The sequence below is a fragment of the Acyrthosiphon pisum genome, chromosome A2 (genome assembly GCF_005508785.2).
Source record: "Acyrthosiphon pisum isolate AL4f chromosome A2, pea_aphid_22Mar2018_4r6ur, whole genome shotgun sequence".
Classification (NCBI taxonomy): Eukaryota; Metazoa; Arthropoda; class Insecta; order Hemiptera; family Aphididae; genus Acyrthosiphon; species Acyrthosiphon pisum.
In genome coordinates this window covers 41,186,391-41,212,928 of record NC_042495.1, presented here as the reverse complement: position 1 = coordinate 41,212,928, position 26,538 = coordinate 41,186,391, and the positions used below count along the sequence as shown (strand labels likewise).

Here is a 26,538-nt window from a genome sequence, read left to right as displayed (position 1 = left end):
TATCTATTTAAAACATTTTCCATCAGTGTAGGAAACCGTGAAACGGAGCCCCGAGAGACGGTATTATATAATAACAACTACGTGCAATTATAGCTGTCCGGTACATATACTAATATTGTATACAGTAGAACGGGTGCCTTGGGCATTGGAATTCGATGCGTCTTTTCTGTATTTGATTATATATATTATTATGGTTGCTGTAATAATTCGTATATATATATATATATATATATATATTTGTATTGTACCACCGCGGGCTATAATATGCTGTAACAATATTGTAATCGCAAATACTTTAGCTGTCGGCGAGCAATTGTTTATAAGTTTATAACCCCACGAAACTAATATCGGATATTACGCAGTTCGTCGTCATATTTATTATAGATGCGATGTCGAGTTTTATGTACAATTTTAGCTGTACAACACGATAATATGCCGATTTCACATAATTTTGAATTAATTTGACGAGTAGTACATAATATTATATACATAGTGTTAAATAATTATTTTAAACATTTATAAAATATATATGAAATGTTGAGGAAGAGGGGGAGGATGCAGATATCCCCCAATCAAGTACGGCGTAGTTGCTAGTTTTAGTGTTGTTTTATTCAGAAAAAAAATTGTGGGATATCAAAAAACAATAACTCTCTATAGATTGGAATCAGACCCGGATTAATATTTTACATTGTTGTATGTATTACATGGAATGTTTATCGAATTTCTCGATAGTTTTCATGAAAATGGTGGAAAAAGATAATGTAAATGCGTAAAACTATCGATATACCACCAATAATAATATGTAACCAATCGCGGAAAGTCGAACTATGCGTGGGGCTATATAATAACTGTCTGGCGCAGAGTAATAAGATAATCATTTTATACGCACACACCACGGTCGTGGTATGGTATTTTCAATTTCCCTTGTTCGCCATATCGGTAAACTATTTGAAAATATATACATAGCTATGTCAAGCGTTGGAATTCGTATATTATGCCTGTGCATTTCCCCGGTGTTTATTGTATTATATTTACGTCCATACTCCATACTAATAATATATTATTTTGTATATTATTATTATTATTAATATTACTACCTTTCGTATTTACAGTGAACAACAGTGCATTGCAACCCATTTCGTAAATAATATAATAAACTTAAATAAATCAATTTAAAATTGAGTACACATTTAATTTACAGCTAAACCAATCTAACTTTTTGATTTATTTTAAATTAATATTATGACAATAACCGAAGTCAATCCATCGTTACATAGGTTATGTATATTACATACTCTTATCAATTCAAAAAATAATTGGTTACATTTTATTCTGTTAGTAGCTCAAAAAAGTACCTTCTTCAATTAGACTTACATGATGAATAATTTGAAATGTTGAAACTTCCTATTTTAACTCTTAAATAGCTACAAATAACAAATCTATATTTACGAATAATAATGATAAAGTCTACATTAAAATCATATGTCCGAAGTTTGATTCTAAACTTTATTATCTTACGCCACAAACATATGCTACTGAATTAAATGTTAAGCATCTTAAAAAAAAATGATATTAATATATTGTAATTGTTATAAAATGCTTGTTCATTTTAATTAATCTTTGATCCTTGAAAAGTTATATTAATAAATCTGACATTTAAAAAAAAAATCAAAGACACATTATAATAATATTACGTACCTGTATACATAAGATATACATACTATTTAATTTTATATAGACGTAATTAAAATCTCCGAGTGCAAAAGTTTGGGAAATCTTAAAATCCCATGTACTTCATTAGAGCAAGAACTCGCTGAGCAACAGAGATTATTGGTCTAGTTTAAAACTTATACGTAGAATATAATTTACTATAGGAATTTAGGCATACTGAAATATTATATTATTATTGAATCAAGTAAGTCTTGTGCGAGTCTTGTTCGGGGGAGATCCTATTACGAGGGATAAATTTCACGCAACACTTTATAATAATATAATATAATCGCACGCCATGTTTGGTAGGCGATAATAAAATTATCTACACAGGGGATTTCGTTTTTGGTATAAGACACGGAAATATTACAGCTGAATTTCGTTTTAAGTCACACTAACAGATCCCAGTAGATTTTTTTGTGATTGAATAAAATATTTAAATAAAATATTTTTCTGTTTAAGTACCTACGTGTTTTGTATTTTTCACAAATTATTTTTAAACTTCAACCAAAAGTTTTGATTTTTTTTTCATTCCGGAGCAGAAAACTTTTCTGAACATGTTGATCATTACTGATTCGGTTTTATAATAGTATTTATTAAATTAATATTTTAAAAATCCAATACTATGAACGATACATCGATATTTTGGTAGAAAAGTGGAATAAATTTTAAAATAGAACCATTAATTAATGCTACAAAATTCTAATATACCGAATAAAATTAATATACTTACTATTGCGCAATAAATTACTCTGTGGAATTGGGATACATAATACACATAAGTATATTTTTTTAAATATAATAACTTTTAGTTATTTCATTGTAGCTTAAAATTCCCATAATCACACCGACTAACTTGCTAATAATACCGATTACCATTGATTATTTTGAATAATGATTATTTTTTTAACAATCATGCAGAATGCGGTCTTCTATATATTATTATACTGGTGTACTGTTATAATAATATGATACAGCGATACACTCACTGTGTGTGCGTAAAAGGAATTTGAACATAACACAGCCGGACGTAACAGCGGGTAGCTGATAATATGGTGTATATGGTAGTGACGAATGATGGGAGGGTAGTGGAGTGTTATATCCGTTTCTACGGTTTCGACAGCAGAGCTGGCTATTGTCGTCACGATTTTCCAAATCCATTATCCCCGGGAAAATTACTCTCGCAGTTACTCTTTGGTATTACACACATACACACACACACACAAGTACGCACATATATTCAACAATATATTATATGGCTTCATTTTATTCTCGTATATTTATCGTTGCGAAAAAAAGTTTGCATGACGTATACAAACAACCGAGTCAAAATCTGCACAGAAATTACCGAAATACGTTGGGAGTCCCGTAACAGGCTCCAGTTTTTGGTTCGGTTGTGGTTCTTCTAGTTCAAAACGTTACTATCACGTCATGTATAATAGAAGCCTATTGATTTGATCGGATGAATCCGGTGTGTGGCCTGTGTCAACATCACGCACGTAGAAAATAAGACTCGTACTATGTTTGAAGGGTAGTCGTACATGAAATATAAATACGTTCATAATTTAATATATATAAATACGAGGGTATCCCGCTAAATGAGGGTCCTTTAATTTGCCCATCTAAATTTCAAATATAATTATAACTTATTAACTATTCAATGATCTGAGCGAAGAGTTATCTATAAATGTATGGCTCTGCATGATGCGAGTTTATTTTTTTAGATATTTTATTATGTCTGTCATGGCCTTTTGAAGCAGTAGAACTACTTCAGTTTTCAACTCTAATGGTGGTTTCTGTTAGAAAATTGGATCTAATTGGTACTTGGGGGCTCAAAAGTAAAAAGTTCCAAGTACTTTAAGGCCATCTCCACGATTGCAAAATAGATACGTATAACGATCTGTGTGATACGAACACCCACTCAAATATTTTAACTTCGCCTACATAGTATTTTTCAACACTTTGTGTTGGATATTATCATTATATATATTATAAAACAATAAAATTACTTATCAACATTTTATTAATAGTAAATTTGTTGCCTATTTTATCTTATTTTGTTTTATGTATTAGGAAACTTTAACAAAATTAATTTCTTATTAAATTAGCAAATTTTGTTTTTTTTGTTCAAAAATTTCAAAAATTAATTAATTTTTCACAAACATTTTTAGTTTTTTTTCGAATTATATAATATGATACCAATTTTTTTTTTTTTTGATTAAAAAATCTTTACATTTTAATATAATGTTTCTCATAAATTATTTTACCCCATAAAAAAAAAAAATAAAAAATACTGTTTTTTTTTTTTTTTGTTATAAGCATTCAATTTTTTACATTTCAAACATTTTCAAATTATTTTGTGGTTAAAAATGCGTATAATTAATTTATAATTTTTAACACCTGAGGCTTGTAAATTGAATACACGATTTCTCGTAAGTTGTTCTTACAAAAACCTAAAAATATCAAGTTTAAGAAATCTCAAATTTGTTTACAAATATCTATAGTCTTTTCAAGCTGAAATTTTGACAAAATTTGATATTTTACAAATAATAACGATTTTAGATATTTTTTGTATTTGAATGGATATTATTTGTGGATTCTTGAAACTTTTCATTACTTGCATATTATTATTATTTATTATTCATAGACCATCATACTATTTTAAAAAAAAAATATTTAGATTAATTTTAAGTTACTTATAACATGAACCTATTCACACAGTTCTAATACGCGGTAAATCGGTATTTACAAGTTAAACAACAGTTACCTAGCAATATTATGTGAAATATTATTATAATAATTAATAGGTATAAAATATATGTGATTTTGTTTTCGGTAAAAATTAGTTCAACCTACCGTCACGTTACTAATATAAAAGTAAATTACTAATACATATTGATATCGTATTAATTTCATTTAATTTAAGCTGAACACATAAATTACATTGACGTACATAATGCAAGGTATCTTTGGCACTTACTATATGCAGCAGAGCGGCTTCCCAAGTATTTTATATTTAGTGAAATACTTATCCCAAATTACTATCATTAGAAATTTTCATAAAAACTTTTATATTACTATCCTTTATGTTATGATGCTCAGTGTCATGTTTGCCTGAACAAAGTAGTTTTTAATATACATAACACAAATATCTTATACCTACGTATTATCCTAAGTCAATATTGGTATAATATTATCATGGACTGTACCGTGTTGGACACACGCAAATTATTATACAATAGTTATAATACGCCCTCGTTACCCAGTTATTTCAGACAATATAAAATACCTTTTGACTCATTAAGTATAACCCAACTCATTACCTATGTGGTTCAGGGGCGTACCCAGGAATTTTTCAAGGGGGGAGGGGGGTCTAATGTTGTATGTTATCTGTTTAAACAATTATATTATAGATGAACTACAGACATAATTGACATAGGGACAACATTTATTTTATTTAACTCGACATTAATTCACGAAACAATATATTATTTCAATGACGATTTTATTTTTAAGTATAATAAATCACCGCGGTAGATGGACGAAGGAAATGGGGCACCCACGATATCTGTCTGGTAACATTTTTCTGGTTCGACAAAAATAAATACCTCATCACAGATGTTATTACACGAATTTGGTGTATAGTATTGTCCATAATAATAATATATTATTATCACTGTAAGTTGTAACAATACCCGATTCACCTGCCACTGTACCAGCAAAACACATATCAATTATTAATAATAACAACCAAGCTTGACAACCAGTGATACAATTATCCGTTTTAATCCGACTTAAATTGTACGTTGTGAAACAAAAGCGCGGCGATGAAAAATACAACGCAACGGGAAAACTATCTCTTTCTTGTCATCGATATTGTTTCTGTATTTGATTTAAGAATTTAACTCCACATTATAAAAAAAAATCAGAACATAATTTTGATAATATTTTTTTTTTGTTATACAACGGAGTTGTCGACGTATTATGACACGTGTATAAATTATGAGCAGTTGTTACAACTATTGCTGATTATATTATATTTTCATTCTCATTTACTTAAAATTTAATTCAGTCGTTAGTAACTAAACATACTTTTAAATTGTAGTTTTTATTTTAATTTTCATTATGTACATTTTTTATCACACGTTGCTAATAATAAATTATAATATTTTATAAAATCGTTCTCAACAAATACCGATGGCTGAACCACACGACAACCATGTACCTAAAATGCCTATTCGTAACGCCGTGTCGTCACTATTTAATTATTGAAAAACACCAACACAATATTATAATTATTATATAAATAATAAATTACAATATTAGCAGATATTTACCTTCCTTTATCCATACGTAATGCTAAGTAATTTCTCCAATTAGGGCCAATAATTCATACCAAGCTGATCGGTATGACTTAAAATATAGTATAATATTATTATGATTTAATCTACTGACATGTTGCACCTACCTATGTTCCAACCGTGTTAAAATGAGTTTTTTACTTCAACTAAGCTGATTATTTTAAATTATATTTTGACAGGATTAAACTCGATGATGTATACGTACATTTTAATGAACATTGAATTACTTTAAATAATATTATTATTTAGCATAATATTATGTTACTAAAAACCTCAGGAAATATTATTATAGGTTATTTGTATCATCGTATCTATATATAATTATAAACACGTATATATAAATTCTTCTATATAAATTTTAACAAAATTAGTAAGTACAAAGTTTAGTTTTAAATCGTATAACAAATAAAAACAAAAAAAAATGTTGTAAAAATCATTACAAAATATGTTTAATATAACATGCGAAGAAAAATATAAGATAAATTAATATAAATAAAAATTTAAGAAATATAATATATAAAACTTAAAAAGTAATATTATAGTCAGTAAATAATAAAAAAAATCAGCATGTTTTCAGGGTTGTACTTTAAGTGTAATTTCTATGCATGTGAATATTTGTGTCAATACAATTAACGGTTATATAGGTGCAAAAAAAAAGGTTATTGTATTATTGTGATGGTAAATGGTTAAAATATTTTATAAAATATATTATAAACATTAAAAATTAAGATTAAATAAACAAACGTTGAACAAAGTATAAGGTGAAATGTGTTAACTAATTAATGTAAAACTAATTATTTAAAGTTTATATAATTACTACGTGTTAACCTATTTATTAATATAATATCATAATTAATATTATATTATATTATTAAATCCGTGTTTTAAATAATTGATAAAATATTGGATAGCATAATATTTTTTATTCAAATAACCACAACCCTTCATTAAGTTCTGAAATATATTTAATGTATACGCAATTTAATAATACAGCAGAGATAATAAAATAAACAACATTTTCTCATAATAATTTAGGTACGTAAAATAATAATAAAAAAATGAACAGTTAATTATTATTTACAAATGTAATTTAAATTAAAAAACATCCACCTGCACATAATTCAAGACACTATGATTAATTAAAGCTAACTAAAGTGTGATTGAAGAGCGTGCAAAAAATACGTATCCACAATAATAATTATGATAAGAATTACTGTTATCTGAAATAATATTGTTAATGGATAAAATACTTTTTAACCAAACCATTTTTCACAGTAAATAAATTAAAACTCATTGTATATAATATTCTATGTGAAATATTTTGTATCTCGTTTATGGTATATACAGCAATAAACAGCCACACTCAAGCAAGATACCACTAAGAAATCGGCCATAATACAGAATGTGTAATAAAATAAGGAATTGTAAATGAACAGTTGTGGCATAATCTATGTACTATGACCATCGTCATTCGTCATAGAAGATAATTCCATTAAAGTATATACGAAAACGTAATATCGACTTTAATATTATTATGATTCTTAAACACATCTTACGATCTGTTCGAACGTTATTTCCATAATTTTCATTATACCAATACCGTGTATTAGTATCATATAATTTGTAAACAAATAAAAATATCTATAAAACCCAGATTTTAAATGTAAACCGCTACCTAGATAAGTTTTTCAAACGACCAAAATTGGGCAATAAGTCTGGGACTGAAGTCGTAAACTGCATTTGTATGATATGGTTTATATAGGTAGTAAAAATATAATGTTTATCATTTGGACATTATTGTAAGTTTTTATATCAAAATATATTTTATATAATATTTAATATATATATAGTAGGTACGATAAAATTCCGAGATCCAGGCATTGTCCAACAACAATGTTGATAAAATCCAATATGTATCTTACATAATATTATTATACATAACGTTGGTTTTACCTGTGGTTCGTATGTGCTGTTACCGAAACATAACCATACTGTTCAAAATATATTAATTGTTGGTATAAATAATTAGTAGTACAAGCCGCTTGTAGTACCAAGGTTATGGAACCAGATTTTACAGCGTTTAGAATAAATTACCACAAGTAATAGTAAGGTACTCATCGACTATTTCAGTTGTTTTCCACTCATGAAAAATATTAGATTAATCCGTTTTAACACAATCATCTATATATTATTTCTCTTCTAATGTGACATGTAGTTAATTATTGTTAAATTAGTGGTATTCTAAACCAAATAATATTCGCGTTTTAATTTGTTGTCAAAAATGTAATAATTTACAAAACTATTACACATATATTATATAGAATAAATTCATACAATAAGTTTAGTCGTACGATATGTGCTTTAATTTTAAAATCTGTAATCTAAATGTTTAAATCAATACATTAATTGAAGATAAGACGTATTTTATATAAAAATAAACCACATCATATCAAATAATTCGTACCACAAAATGCACGGGTTACTGAAACGTGTAATTAACAACACGAGTAATAGTTATGTTTCCGTTTATAAGACGTATAATTGTTGTCGTCAAAGTATGTTGTGTGAGTGGACCTGGTAAAATGGGGTGAAGAGGTAGAAAATTATATAACCAACTATATAAATTATATGTAGGGTTATTATATCATAAATAAAATTTTGGAAATAATCATAGTCAGTTGAAACCTTACAGATTATAATTCAGCATTGTTTTGTTCCTGATATAAATAAACACAATATCGGAAACTTCTAAAATTTTCATCGAAAACAGCCTTCGTCATAATAGCAATATTATAAAAACAACATCAATCATAATAATTGTCATCAATTTACGGTGCGCGTATGACATCGATCTGTATTGTTGTCACTGGTGGGGAAGTGTGTTGTGTGGGCGTGTGGCCTTGTGATGGGAGGGGGGTAGTAATTACACCTCTCGTACCACATGAAGTATTCATGTATTCCTGATGTTCGGTCGATCATCAATAAGCTTCTTCACGGTTTTCGTAGAATTCAAATTCTACCATATATCTTTTCATTCTGAATATTGTTTCTAATTTTTTACAACTACTACAAATTGTACCTTTAGAACATAGGTTCTTAACCGGGGGTCCATAGACCCCTTGGGGGTCCGTAGATGGTTACTCAGGGGTCCACAGGGTGGCATGGCAGTGAGTTTTTTTAGATAATCCAAAAATAAATTTGTTCTGATAGCGTTTTTAAGATAACAAAATATATGTCTTGCCCACATTCTGCCACTAAGCTACAAGGTAAAGCAACAATATAAATCTTAGAATACGATAATCTTATATGTCATATAAAGTTATCGTAATCGTAATATTTGGGCAAACCCATGGCAATTGGCAATACGATCCAACGAGCATTATTTTTAATTGAACACGGAAAGCCATCATTTCAGTTGACCAGTCGCTGTCACGTTGTGTATCGGACGTCACATTTTGCTGTCCCGACCATTGTTATATTTTATTTTCAAATCAATTACCGAACGCAATGGTATTTATTTATTTATTTATTTGTATATTTTTTATTTTGGTGTGGTTGGGGGGGGGGGGGTCCGTGATTATACTTTATACTTCAAAGGGGTCCATGGTCCAGAAAATGTTGAGAATCTATGCTTTAGAACCTTTTACATTTTGAAACTCGTATGACGTACTACGTAGTTGTATTTAGAATTGGTAAACGTATTTTAAACATTTGAATCTTATAATTATACGATTATACTGTTTGTATACAATTTGATTGCAAATGCTTTTTTATTTTGTTAAATAATAATATGACGTATTATAATTTATAAATAAATGCTTTTAAAATACACAATGTTCTATATCATATTCGTAAGCAGGCATCACAGTCAGAGTAGCCATAATATTTAAGATTTTTATGCACCGTTTACAAAACCTACAAAGACATTTTAACAAAATTAAACAAAAAACCAAACGCACGATATTTTTTCGATTATAAGTGAACGGAAACATACGATAGGTGATTTTTACATTGAGTAATTCCTTCCAAACTCCAATCGTAGACAACAAAAAATTATTACTCTTTAGTCTTTATGCATCGAGAGATAGGGTTGGAGAGTATTATAACAGGATGGATGGTCGTTTGCCAACTACGTTTTTGCAATAATTCCGATGACGGGGTTAATGCGGTGACGTATAGAAATATTCAAGGATGGGCATTAACGAGTTAAAAATTAAAATTAAGTTAAAACGTTAAGTTAATTTTAATTAAGTTAATTAACTCCGTACTTTTTTTCCAAATTAACTTTTAACTTAATAAGTTACTTTTATTCAAGATTAACGTGTTAACTTCAAGTTAATTTTATATTAAAAATATCTAAATTAAGTTAATTTTCGTCCGAAGAATAACACAAATTTTTGAATGTGATTTTACTTTGATGTATAATTTTAAATTTACCCAGTAATTTTTTTAGATGAAAGAAAAACTATCTAATAAGCCATATAATATGACTGGAGTTTTTCTTTTTGCAAATTAGCAAATTTTAACTTTACACTAAGTTAAGTTACTTTTTTTTCAAAGATAACTTTTAGCTTAGCGAGTTGATGAAAAAAAAATACGAGTAACTTTTAACTTAACTTAACTTAATTATTTTAAAATAACTTAACTTAACAAGTTAAAAAAAATCGTTAACTTGCCCAGCCTTGGAGATATTATAATATGGGCGCGTGCGTTCCTGTTCATATATAATATAATGTTATTATCACCGTGGTAATCCCCATCATTATTATTATTGTTATTATTATAATATTTGGTCTATAAAAAGGAACACTTAACGTGAATTAAAAATAAATATTAATAGTTCCAGCGCCCCCGCCGAGTCCATTTGTACTGATTAAACCAACATTTTATTTATTTACTTTTTATTTATTCTGTCCTTTGCGGCCGACAACTACCGGAGTCGGTATCGCTTCGCACTGCAGTATATATTAGTATGCCGACTATAATATCCGCCTAACATTATAATAGTATGCTCCGACCGAAAATCTTTTGCATTATGTATATTATTGCACACACATTACGAACGATAAAAATATACGACGGTGTTTTAGATATGCCACGTATAATATGCACACAAATTTCTTAGTGGGTAAGCGGATTGGTTATTTTCTCGGCCCCTGTGGCTCTAAGCTCGTACGCATATTATATACACATTTCCTCGAACGTATACATCGTGTACACAGCAGTGTTGGTACATATTATTATTGCGTACCTGCGTCCGTCTATATATTGTGTATTATACGCGTTTATCGGACGTGGTCGGACCGGTATGTGTAAGAAACCGCTCGGGAGTTTTCGGCGAGGACTCTGCCGCAAGGGGGTTGATTTATTTTATGTACGCGAGCGTACACTCACACACACCTATGTATATATGTATATGTACACACTATCCACTCTCCATTGGTGGCGTATACACGCGCGTTGTGTCGGATACATCGTTTATCACGTCAGTTGTCCGCGCGCGAGTTCTCCGGTGTGGTGCGGCGGCAACGGTGTGGGCGGCGGGGAAGTTGGGTTGTACGAGTAGAGTCGGTTATTAATACCTTCGACCGACTACCACTACTCTCTCTCTCTCTCTCTCTCTCTCTCTCTCTCTCTCTCTCCTTCTCTCACTCTCACTCTCACTCTATATATATGAGTATACCACATTATATAGCTGTATATACCACGCTCCCTCTCTCTCTAATACTATTCACATAAACACACACAAGAGTGGATATGGTATACGTGGGCAGTGGCGGCGGCGACAGCGCGCGCAACAGCCGCGAGGCGTGCGGAAGAGTGTTTGCGCGTGTACTTTTCCACCGCCGTCAACGAATCATTTGTTTAAACCCGTCCGCTGGACAGACGGAGGTGGAGAGCGCGAGACTAACGACCGGCCGCCGGTCTAATAAAGAATTCCCGTAACGTTCGTGACCTTTTCGGCGCTCGTATTTTCGACGACGCAACGGGGGTGGGGAGTTCTGGTCCGCCACTCGACCCCTTCACACGACCGACACGACCCTGCAAGTCAGCCTTACGGCTCACCTGCACCCCTACACCGCACCGGCCGAACGGTTCTGTCGATGGAACGGGTGTTTCGCCGCTGCCACAGTTCTTACACCAAAACTCAAAATCCTCCCCCCCCTTACATCCAATGCCAAACGAGACCCACCAGCAGCTAAGCAGCCCTCCGTGTTATTGTTTTGAACATTTTACCTAAGTATTGTCATGATACCTAGATGGCTAGATACATTATATTAAATAGATGTAATAATTTACCATAATAACGCCGAGTTCCATGGAAAATGTATATTAGTTTAATGGTTCACCAAAATGATGTAACGGACTTAATCATATAATTTAAGAGACCAACTTATGGCTCACAATATTGAATCCATGACTTAAATAAGGTTATTGCACATAGCCTATATTGTTATCAAACAAAAATAAAATGGGGTTCTAATGCAAACAGCTAAACTGTATCATACATATCTGTAAAGTATACGTATTTACTAGTTTAAGGTACACTTATCTTGCCACTCTTATCCAATGTGTATTGTACTGTTTCAACTTTAAACTGCACACTTTATGTTGAGGCCTCAGGGTTTACAAAAAATTCGCGCTGTGGTAAAGATTACGATATGATACATTTTGCACCAGAAAAAAACTGTAGTTATATTACCTATAGTTTGGTTTGATTAAATTAATTGCATAGATAAGACACAAAGGCAAGAGTAAAGATTTATGGAAGTTCCATTCCAATATTCCATACTGGCGCATAAATAGCTAATGATAAAGGAATTAATCATGATGAGTAGAAAGAAAAGAAAGTTGAAAATCTGAATTAAGTTTTTTAATTTTTTAATTTATTTTTGTATACTTTGCAAAGTTTGTACGCAAACTATTATCACATTGAATATTATAGATATATACCTGCAATTTGATATTTGTTTGTATTTTCTATAATTTCTAGTCAACATTTTTTATAGTGACCTCCGTACTGATTATTCGGGCACAGAAAATATAATTGTTACAGATGACGATTGGCGTTCGGGAGTTTTTGGCTATTTGATAATAAAGTTGTAAAAATACCACATGGCTGCACAGTTTTTTGATAATTACAGACATTTTTGAAAAAAAAATTGCTTTACGAGTCAAGTCTCTATCTACGAATAGAACGGAAACGCCGTCGTCATCGTAAAATATATTATGCAATCGACACGGGTCTTTATTCATTGGTATATATACCTACTTTATCGATTCGAGTGGAAATCTTCGCAAACACGTGGAGTTATAAGACAACTGCTACCGCATCTCCACCCACTCAATGTGGGTAAATGCGTATACACCCACAAAACCATATTATGCGTACGTGTACTATTTTTATCTTCAGAGAAACAATCGCCTATAGTCATAAAACATATAAAAGTGTATTATTTTTATTTCATATATTATACGTTTATGCTGTACAGTGTATAGGGCAATAAAATATATCGTAAAAATATATATATTTTTTAATTATAGTGCTGTGTCATTATTTTTATATTTGAAATTTTTTTCACATTATTCACCCCGTCTGATGACAATAAATTCCAAAATTTTATATTTATTTTAGATAAATATGGACAGACGATTTTTTTTTTCATTTCCATTTGCACCATTCCAATATACTATGAAAATAATGTAAACAAAAACATTTTAATCATAATAAGCATTTTAATATGATATGATTAAACCGTCGGGGCATAAAATATGACTCCCTCACTTTCAAAAGAATCAATAGCTATTTATGATTTAAAATAAACCTTTAGCTGCAAACATTCAAGTGTTAGAATATAGTTGTTTATAAAATATAAAATTGATTTACTTGTACTCAATGGAGAATTTCAAACATACCTGGAAAAATTATTATTGCATCTTACGTGGATACAAAAATATTTGTTATGTTATTGGTACGCATATAGTTGTATACTTGTATAGTTCTACGTGAAAAAATGTCAAAGAATTATAAATATTTTTATTTCACTCTTTATTTGGTATTTTTTTTGTTTGCATAATACATAAATATATAACTTTAAATTGTGTTACATTTAAAAGCTATACAGTTATTTTATTTTTTTTATAATTTATAATTCTTTTGGATGTATCAAAATTAATACCTTTATAGGTAGGAGATATTCTGGTTTGTAATTTAAATATTTATAAGCCATTCAATTGATTATAAAATAATACTTTATTTAGTTATTTTGCTTTATAAAAGAGGATCAGTGTATGTGGTAACTGTTGTGAAGTTAAATTAAATTAAATTTCACAAGATAAGTGTTGTAAATGATCATGAAAAAAATAACTAAAAATTAATAATTATAATTTATAAAAAGTTTTTTTTTTTTGTTATAGAGGACCATAAAAAATTAATTCAATGGTTGTCAGACAAATGGATCGAATCATGAAATAATTAGGATCGAAAAAGTCTAGTCTATCTTTTTACGATATTGAACATTTTTCATTCTATGTAATAGTGTAATACATTTAAATCATTTTTTTTAAATACATTTTCTAAGAATTCTATCTTTCCTCCTTTTTTTTTATTTTCCAGTTTCAATTACATTGCACATACAATATGCTGCAATTCACAAATACTGATACATAAGATATAGAATACTAATCATTGGATTTTATTATGTACTACCTATGAGCTAGTCATTCTTACCTTCAATAAAAAACTTACATGCATCAATATAATATTGATACACCTCTATTATACATACCTTAATTATTTAAATAAGTACTTAGAAATATAAAAAATAAAAAATGTACATATTATTATTTATTATGTGCCTCATAAATAGTAATCCATTTCCGAAGTTTAATATAATATGATTTAATAATAAACTATGACAAAAATCAATCATTTTTACACCAAATACAATATTCCACGTGAGCACCCCTTACCTACCGTACGTAATATATTAATCAAATATCATCATAGTTTCCAATGTTTACACCATAGGCTTCCCCATGTGCATTAAAATTATAATATGAGAAGGCCAGTATTTATTTAATTGTGTTAAAAATCAACTTCTTTCCCCCATAAAACAACCATTGATTTCCAAACATTTTTACAACTGGCGCGACGCAATATTGACAATAATTGTCAGATATTCAGGTGTTGAATGTAGGCTTGATTAATTCATTAATTATATAAAAATATTTTTTAAAGTAAAGATAATTAAAGTTTATTACTTACGAAGATTTCTATTTGCTTAACAATTTGCCTAATGACAAAAATCATAAAATTGTGTATCGAATATATACATTACAATTATTTCTGGTAGTACTAATATAGGGTGGAAATATTGAATAATTATCGACCAAAAAATATAAGATAAAAGTATTCAGTTTTACTCATTTTTTTTGTTTCAAAATATTTTTTCTCCTATGTTTTGACCTTTTTAAATTAGTTATTTTCACAAAAAACTATTTAAACATTTTATTTCTGTATTTTGACAATATTTAAGATATTTCGTTTTTGTTTTTTATACTGTACGTAATAAATAATAATTAGGTATTTATACGTATAATTATATAAAAATATTTTATATGATTATATTTTCTATAGTGTGCACTTGTAATATTGGTGAGCTCGATTTTCAGTGCAATCGTTGTATCAAATTTCTGATGAAGTAGTGTTTCAATTAGGTAGAAAAATACTAACCTACAGTCTTATTAAAATGATTTATACAAGTGCTGCTCCATTACGATGTTATATCATACACATACCATATATTATAATATGCACAGCAAGCAGTTTATTATCGAGAGCGTCGCTATAATATACTATCATTAAATAAATCGATTTATGTTTTGGTTAGAATAATAATACATAGAAGAATAATGGACGAGTCGAACAATAACGATGACATTATCTGTTTCACTTGTCGCTTACCTTTGTCTTGCAATTTGAAAGCACAATATAATTGTCCATCCGTGTACAAACGACTACACCACTCCAATAATTTGGTTAATTCGTATACAATATACTCGTGAACCATATTATACGCAAATGTGAAATGGCTTTAGCCTTTAGGAGGTAAGTCCCCCTAAACATTTCCTACATTTTTTTAACCTTATTCAATATTGTTAAAGTAGTGATTTTATGTCACCCCCTACCCCTCAAAAAAAAAAATACTCAAACGCTATTTTCACGTATGATTTGAACACACGTGCGTTGGTGAATTTTTTTTCATAGATTTCCCTGAAATTTCAAGTCAAAGTGACACGGTTCTAATTATTATATTATACATCTTATTGGCGCAACTACTGGGGTGCAAAGAAGTATTTAGCACCCTTGTGATCAAATTGAGAACCATTTGTTTTATTATGTCAAACTATTATTATATTATATGTAAAATATAATCAACTGTATTGTATTTGTAATTTAAATTAATTTACATTTTTAATTATAGCATTCCACGTTTTCGAGATCAAATTGCGCCTTTGAAACGTGTGTGATACCTATAGATACCTAGAATGGTAAATTGTCTAGTAGGTACTCTAATTTATCTATAGTCATTATAATTTCAAAAGTTCTGCAACAAGTATTTTACAGTTATATTAAACCAGGAAACTGTATTGAACGATATAGTATTAGATTTTTTTATTTTCCAACCGTCGTTAACACATGAATAAAAAGAACTGTCCACGTGGAATTTTTCTCATTGTTTTTTTGATATTAGCATAGTGCAATGTTTACAGAATCCGATAATATAAAATAAATACTGAATATTATGATAATGATAATTCAACGATCGCGGCCGCCGATAAATAAATAAATCACTCGGAAACCAAACGTGGATCTGAAATACCATCGTAAAGGAATGCCTACTGTAGTTTTCCGAGTGTTTGTGAAAAACGACGATGGGTATTTTTAATATTATATTATACAATTTGTTGTATAGGACAATCTCATGGGCCGTGGGTATCTAATACACATGGAAAATTATGACCTTCTCGGAGAGAATATACGTTACCTACCGAATAAGTTTAGTGTGTCGTGTGGTTAATAATCGTTACTTTTTAATTCTTAATTTGATTGGAGTTCCGGTATCACTTGATACTATTGACTGTTGAGATCACCGCAAACATAATCGTGTGTTACCATTGTGGTATAACATGACGTGTTAGCTAATGTCCCAATATAGTATGATAATATTATTAGAATTTATGATGATATTAATATAATATTATACCACATGCAAGCCGTGTAAAACTCGTCTAATATTTTCGAGCACCATCACAGCGTTTGGGGTGAATTTATTTTGCGAACATCTGTAGCTATCAATTCGGACGACCAACTCGGCATCACTGTCTGATAGTGGTTCTATGTAGGTTGGCGGGGGGTGTACTGCTCATTATGTAGTGCGCCGATCGCATTGCGGGAGGTCGTAATAATAATTATATAGAACATAGAAATGCAGTACAACACTCGTGTTTGTGTGTGTGTGTGTGTGTGTGTGTGTGTGTGAAGTATATATTTTATACATGTATTTAGCGCCTAGATAATTGAATTCTAAAAATCCGGTGGGCGTCGCAGAGGCGGCGGCGACGGCCGAAACGGACGGCGGGTGGCAATGATAGAGTTTTCCGTTCCGCCGCCCACCCTATCCCTTGACCACCCACACCACCCGCGGACCCGCCGCCCGGCGACGGTTTTCCACTTGCGACGCGTCGCGTCTCCCGCTGGCTGGCTCACTACGCGTATACATATAGTAACCTTTCACCACTGCCGCCGCCGTCATCGTCACAGAGGGCCCTCGCCTCGTCGTCGTTCTAATTACACGACCGACTAGACGACGGCATACGGTTTTTGCGACTGTCGCCAGGCGCCAAAAACACCGCCTGCCGATGCCCCCACACGTCATCTCAGTGTAATGCACATCATAAAATAATGTTAAAAATAATACATACAATATAATATTATGTACGATATTGTTTAACTATTTGACATGTAAATTGCAACGATATAAAATGATATCATTCAAATATTGAACCCACCGCAGACGGTCCACTAAAATTCGATTCCATCTAGACGCCTAATTTTCATCGAAACTCGACGATCTGAGAGAATACGTTTAAATTTTTTTTATTTTACTCTTTCAACTACTTTTACAGGCAGTACGATTCAAGTTTTTTCTATTATTATTTTATCTTAGTTCGTGATTTACATATTAATACGTGCTAAAATACCAGTACCTACATCAATATAGTGCCTACAACTATTAAAAACTGTTTATTTTTTTTTTTACCCTTGAAGTTACCTAGTGTTCAAACTGAATTGTAATTCGTTTATTAATAGAATAAAAGATGCGAAATTATTTTTAATTTTTTTTTTCCGTTGAAATAATAATTGTATCTACATTTTTAATAATGTTCTTAAAATAATCGCAATAAAAAATATGCATTACAATGTCTCTCATTATTATTCGCTTCTTGCAAATTAACCTTTTGCAAACGTTTCAAATACCATTATAAAAAAATGAAAAAAACGATAAAAAATAGGTATAACGTTTTTATAAATTAAGGTAGTTATTGGAACTTTTTCATCGCGAATCTTCGTCATGTCATCTTTTTTTATATTATGCGATATTATAACTCTATAATATAGTAATATCTAAGATAGTAAGATCTAAACATCCTGCAAAAATAATTGTTACCTACATACTGCGTTATGATTATAATTATAGTCGTCTGTTGGAAATAATATTGAACAAAAAAGTCAATTATTATTCTTTTGTTATTAATTCTACTGACTAGAAAACCATTTTTTGATATAAAGTACAAAGATCACTATTATCATTATGTCTAATTAGTAATTACACTTGTCATGTGTACTTAAAACGTCATTAATATTTGATCATATTATAAGGTATTAAATCTATCATTAAATTCATTATGATTTATCTACTAATTTTATAAACACGTACATTTTATATTGATGATGATGTTTATCTACACATAATAATAAGTATATACCTACTATATTACCATGTTTTTGTATTATATTATTATTACTATTTTTTTTAGTAATTTTACAATTTAAAATTATGTAATTTTTATCACATTCCAAATTACCTCTAAGTTGTATTGTTATATTTTTGTAATATTTGAACGACATTCTACTAGATAATATGAATTTGATTTTTGGTTAAGTATATAAGTTGTTCTTCGTTAAAAAAAAGATGTTCCTAAATGTTTATATAGTTGTCGTTAAATCGAAATTTGTAATCGATTTGATAAAACTTGAATGTTTTTTTTATTCTATTTATTTCTCCCGTCGACAAATGGTGTTTTTGTGTATACTCAAAGAATTCATTTTTTTTTAATGACAAAATACACGGTAGTCCACTTAAGATACGTTTTAATGGAATTTTTTTCAAAGTAAAAAAGTACATTTCACACAAATACAAAATAATACATGTTGCCGTAAAACATGTTTCTCCAAAACTAAAACGAACGAATCTTGGGTAAAAATATTCTATCTAACAATATTATATAAAATTAATACTCGACAACAATTACAACGTTTGTACATTTTTTTGCGTTTTATGATCAGCAAATACAATTTAAATAAAACTTATCGCAAAAAAAACAAAAAAATTACCCAACCATAAATGTAACAATTTTTTTTTCTTCAATAATTACACTTCTATAATTACATATTATCGTATTATATATTTATATGCAATAGGAATAAGCCCCGGTTAAATATAAGACAATAGTTTATACAAAAAACATGTAGGTATCATAACCATGTAATCTAATATAAATCCATTATTATAACTATTTAGTATTTATAGCTTTCATTAACACAATATTTTTTTTTTCATTTTGAATTTTTGAGTTTACCTACTTAGTTGAGAAATATCATTTAGTTTTACATAAGGAAGGCCTTAATACTGGCGGAGTTTCCATATACCCATTCCAGGTAAGAAAATAAAACTGGCGGAGTTTACATTAGACCTTTTCATTACCTTTTTATCTAACCGGTATTATGGAGGAGTTTACAATCGCCCCACGTACTATGTCGCCGAACCCCCTTCGCCCATTTTCCCTCCTCGACTTGCACACACCTGCAGACCATCACCCCCATGATCATCGTGGATGCGATTCTTCTAACCACATATATATTTTTTTTTCTAGGGTACCGCCACGCGGCCTTGACCGTGGCGGACGGCAAGAACGCGGCTACGTCGCAGACAGCTGTTGAACAGCAACAGCAACAGCTCCTGCAGGCTGGACCGGCGTCGTCGCTGGCTGCGGCGTCGGCGGCGGGCGGGTCCGCGTCTGCGAACACGCAACAACACCACCCGGCGCCGCCTGTGGTGCGCGTCACGCTGGCGTCCGTCGAGGAGTGCAACGTGCTGCTGCACAACGGTTTGGACTTTTACGGGGCCACTTTCTTCCCGGTGGAGGCCGCCTCCCCCGTCGCACCGAAAAAGAAAGCGTTGCCGCCAAATAGGTATAGCTATATTATTACTCCCTATGCGATAGGACCATAAGACACACACCTAATAGTTATCATAAATAGTTTATAATTTCGTACTGATACCTACGACGGCAATGATAAATAAGTAATAAGAACACAGGCATTTCCCTGTTCCACTAATTATCTAGGTACCCGTCAGAGATTACATTTTTATGTATCGAAATATCGAAATACTCCGAGATCACATACTGCTTCGGTAGAAGATTAAAGATTTTCATACAAAATAGTAAAACATTAAACCATAATAAAAAAACATTTTAAAAAATATATTTTTTCATAGCATTAAAATATTTTTGTAAAAAATTTAAAACTTTCTTAAAATAACAATTTATTGTGGACACATAAAATATATCCGAACCTTGTACTTGTGCGGGTACGTATATTACAATATGATCTTATATCGCATTTTGTTATTACTTACTTATTATAATATTCAATGGGACAACAGTACAGTAATATGTTACATACATTGGTTAAAATTACCCATGATTATGTTTGTGTACCATGTACATTAGAAATACAAATCACAGTGAGTTATGATTGGGAATTTATGCGAGTTATACTTTTATCAAAATGTCTCAAGCTGATAAGAATCAGCAACTTAGGTATACACATCAATAGTTTATAACCTAAAACATACAATGTCTTAAAGTTTCATTCTCTGTTATCGTATATTGTATTATATTTTCGTTTGTTGATTTACAATTGTTCTTATACAACTGTGATAATTATATTAACTAAAGGATAATAATATTATCTATAGCTTAGGTATATATATTAATATATTATGCTTGAATAGTTTCACAATTCAAAACACTTTCAACCACATAATGTAGGTACATATTATTGTTATATTACATCAACGAATCGAAAGCATTCGGTTTTTTTATTTTTTTATCGAAAGCCACAATTTAAAGACGTTACTAGTTACGACATCTTATTATTATGACGCATATTTTGCAAATTCGATGACGTCAAAAACTTTTTTAACTTTCCCGTAAATGTGAATTTTTTTCTATGGGTTACGTATTTGTACGACGTGTCTGATGTAAAGAGTACATTATTATATTATTCACAATAACACAATGCGAATAAATTGTCACCGAATTACGTTGCTCAAATAAGCAAACAGTACCCCTCCAACGTATCTACAATAGAATAAGTAAATATACCAAGTCAGACAATAATTGGCGCGCATGTAATAGTTTTAAATTTTTGGCACATAATGCGAATAACAATATAATATCGTTTTCAAGTTGACTGCTGGCACAGGCGGTTTATTGGATTTTATTCCAGGGCCGCGGGCAGCATTGCGATCATCGTACGTAATATGGGTCATATACGACCGTCAGCTTTCGCATGGTCTTTTGAGACCCACACGTCAACGATGGTCACGATATTTTCAATTTATTATTATTGCGAGTCCATATTGGATCCCAAGGTTTCCGAGCCTTTTTAAAAAAGCCTAAAAGGTTGAACGGATAAAAAATATATATACTATTATTGTAGCACTGTCACTTTTGGTATACAATTGCTTTCGCGATAATATAATAATATTATATTATAAACATAATATATTACAGTCCGACACTTTAATAATCTAGGCACAATTTGGTATCATTATAATTTTACCTAACCTAACCTCACCTCAGATTAATTATCACAAATGTATCAAATATTCAAATCGTTTTTACTGAAACGTATTTCTTGAAACTTTAAAAGTTTTAATTTATTTTCTACTCTTGACTTTATATCAATTAAAATTAATTGTGTAAGTCATCAATCGGTGGATAGAAAAATAAATTTTTCAAAAACTGGGTCTATACAAAGTAATGATACAAAATTAATGTGCACAATTTTCATAATTATTTCTTAATTTATAAATACATTTCAAATCGTTATAGGTATCTCATGCTGTGTCTATTAACTGAATTGAAAATAAATACAAAACATAATAATTAATAACATACATTTAAATCAGTAAAATCTCAGAATAAATGACATTTTTAGAACTTAAATTAATTGGGGAAATTTAATATAATATTATGTTAATATGTTATCATAATAATATACAATTATATTAGTATATAACGATAAGCTTTATATAATTGCACAAGTTTTAAGAAAAAAACTGTTATTGAATATTGTAAATTTAATTTACCCTTTATGTATTATAATTATAGTTTTCTTATAGGAAACTATGCGTTTGTGTAAGTATAACATTGAGTGCACTATTTGTTGTCTCTGTTGTTGTCATTTTTAAACAAATTTTATTTTTACTGTCAGTTTTGAGTTTTCAAACGAAAATAATATCTAAACAACCATACCATATTACACAGCGTTTTCCCGTAGCCCGTAGGTAGGTACGTATTGTTATTATATTACAGCCGTGCGTGTTTGTTCAAATGCAACATACACACACACACACACACACACACACACATACACACATTGGTCTCTTCACCGCATGCATGACTTTGGTAATCTACTTTGGTAAGCTACTTTAGCTGCGAGGTTCGCAGGAAGAGCAGACATCGTCGTATAAGTATAAGATAATCATAATAATATAGATATTACATATACAGGATGATTCACTAAGCATTCTCACCCCTCTTTTTCTTCGATAATATAATTGTTCAAAATCGGATTTTTTGGAATTCTCAAGCGTAATATACCTACTTAAAGATTATGTTATTTTCAAATTGTTGTAATTTGTTTGTACTATTTAAGGAGTACCCTGTGGACTGTGTATATACAAACTTCTGTTTTTCAAATAGGAATTCCCTTTTATAGTACCTATACATTATTTTTCGGATAATTTTTCTGAAAATGTTAACGTATCAAAATCAAAATTCAAAGGAGTAGTATTTTAAGTTGTTTAATGTTGTAGACTAAGGGTAAAAATACCACAGGTTAAGTCCTAAAGTACAGAAAATTTCAATAATTTTAAAATATGGTCTTTATAAGTATAATTCGAAAATCAGAATTAATTTATTAATACAGGAAATGGTTGGAGTGTAACATGCTTTATTGACCAGCCTATAAAATACAATAGTGTATACACCATGCGTTTAGTGTTTGGAATACAACAGACGGTGACAGAGATAGAGGGTCGAGTTAAAAATCCACAGGGATGTTGTAGGTATATTCATAATATTAATATTATTATGTGTGCGTGCATATACCTACTTATTATTACTATATGATTATAACATTCGCGATGCCGACCTCTCTAATTGTAATGCATTGTAACGCCAGTACAAATAACCACCATCGTCGCGTCGTACTGTGTCGTGTACAAATAATATATATGTATGCCGGCTATATGCATATCATAGTAATATAATAACAACAGTTGTTGTTGTTGTTTTTGTAATAATATATAATGTAATAGGTAATGTATTTGTATGCATAATAATAATTTATACGCAATACGAATAGGTACGTGTTTTGTTGAAATTACTATTTGAGAGGTGTCACACAACATTATTTATGCGAACAGTGCGAGTTTTCTTATAAATAATATAATATAACAGTTTGCCGTTCCTGCGGAATCCCATCACTTGTTGTCCATCAAAGTAAATCCACGAGATTAAACCCAAACAAATTGGTTGCCGTTCACAGTTTTGGCGCGTACCTACATTGTTCTCGTTGTTCGCATTGTTAACATTTTAAGATTCAGATCAAGAGAATTTATTTTTTTTTAATTAACGCTTTTTTGGGTTGTAAACTCCTTTTCTTCACGCATTCTTGCATCGGTTTGGAAATGTAACTTACATAGGTAGTATATTATATTATATTATGATCAAATTCAAATACGTATGAACCACTCACTGCAAAAAGTTACTTAATGTTGTTTGTTTTTTTTTATTATTAGGTTTAAGGCATTGACGATTGAGGTAATTAGCCTGTAAGGTTAGTAGGTTTTGTACAGTAGTGTTGGGACGGTTGGTACGGTTAGGAATGCGTGTATGTGTGGCAAGGTTTTTACGCACTACGAACGTTGGTGGTCACCCATCCGAGAACTAGTGGAACCGGCCGTTGCTTACTCTCAATTACGACGCGTGATTGATTTCAGCCACTAGCCACCGAGCCACTTAATGTTTATTATTAAGACTATTTAGGCCTAAATTATTTTAATTAATTTTATCATTTAAAACAAGTTACTAAATAATCTGTATAATAATATTATGATGATCAGTAAATTTGATAAATTAATAGATAATACATGGAACTTACAACATGACGAGCAAATCACCCATTAGTAACACACTTATTTAAATTAAAAAGTCTCTACACTATTTGTGTTTGGGTCTGTGTGGTTGGATTTTTAGAAGCGTGATAGTAACGATAAGATAAATAAGTGAATATTATATTGTTGTTTGTGTTTAAATTTTGTTGAAAACTTTTTTACAATATTTTAGGTGGCTACTTTGATAGTTTTATTTACCTATAGGTAGTATTTAGTTATATAAAATGGTTAATATAATATGAACCACATACAACCGGTCTCGGTATCAGTGCCTTAACTTTTACCGATACGTATTCTATCATTATCTTTGTCATATTATATACAATTCTATTGTTATTTTTATTTTATTTTCTTGTTAATGTCAATTTAAGTACTATGTAATTGTCGAACTGTAATAGTTTAAGCTGATGGTTCTAAAATAAAAAAAAAAAAAAAAAATATGAACCACATGTTCACTATAAATAAGTGAACTATCTACAGTCTATGCAAATATTAAATTGATCCAATATTACTTTTGTACCGATATTAAATACGTAAAACAAATAATTATGAATTTTCCCTGCGGGCATAATATCACACCAAACAACGTAATATTATATTCACACATATTTTTATTCTTCCGAAACCCTCAAAAAGTCCGATTTTAAGGGTATATATTTTTTTTTTTATATAATTGGTTATGTAATCACAACTCATCCGAGAGGCTTCATACGCCATTTATTCATGTAGGTACCAACATACAATTTATTACAGGGGTAACGACAGTAATTATTTCATTATAAAATTGTTAGAGTGTTGATGATGTTATCACTCGATACAATTCGACAAGTGTATACAAAAAACTAAGCCACGAAACATTATTTATAACATATATTTTGTATTATTGTATCACTTGAGGCCACATAAAATGATATTGTTTTTCAGCCGTCTGATGGATCTGGTGACTACCAGTGGTCACCGTATACGTGACCTGTTACCCGTGTTCGACTCTGCCGGATTCACGAAGATTCCACCACCGGCCAGCAAAGTAGTCAAGCCACACTAGTCGACGATGACGACGACCTTCTTCTTCTTCGTCCGGTCGACTATACGATTTAAGCACACGCGCGCAGCGAATATTCATATATACGAATATTCATATATTTATGTATATGATTTTTATTTTTATTTAAATTTTAACAAACAAACAAACAAAAATAAAAATAAAAATACCAACGTCACATCAATTTAGTACAAAACATTACAATATTAAATCGCATTTTCTAATAACACGCAACAATTAGTACATCATAATATATTATAATATTATTATCGTAGTATAACGGTTAGATGTTTATACAAACATGTTTTTTTCGTATATTATTATTATTATTATTATTATTATTATTATTATTACTACTACTACTATCATATTTTAATCCAATAAAAAGTTCATTCGAAACGACGTTGCCTTTTATTTTATACAAATAATATAGGAGGTACCTATATTATCATAATAAATTTCTGTACGTCACAGTCGCTCCGCGGTCCCGCGCCAAAGACGTCGGCAAAGTTTTCTACGAATTTATAAAGTTTTCGTGCGGAACAGCCGCCGCCACGGGTGTATGTGCGGGTCGTCTCGCGTTAATCGTCAATTCAAGACGTAATAC

General features: G+C 30.3%; 1 protein-coding gene across 1 annotated transcript in view; it reads left to right on the top strand.

Moving 5' to 3' along the window:
* Window positions 1-26,064, top strand: part of LOC100573127 — a 56,336-nt gene extending 30,272 nt beyond the window's left edge. The window contains exons 3-4 of the mRNA XM_003244233.4: window positions 20,292-20,610; window positions 25,814-26,064. Coding sequence (XP_003244281.1) covers window positions 20,292-20,610; window positions 25,814-25,934 — 440 coding nt within the window. The 3' untranslated portion in view covers window positions 25,935-26,064. The remainder of the gene's footprint in view (window positions 1-20,291; window positions 20,611-25,813) is intronic.
* Window positions 26,065-26,538: the final 474 nt, after the last annotated feature.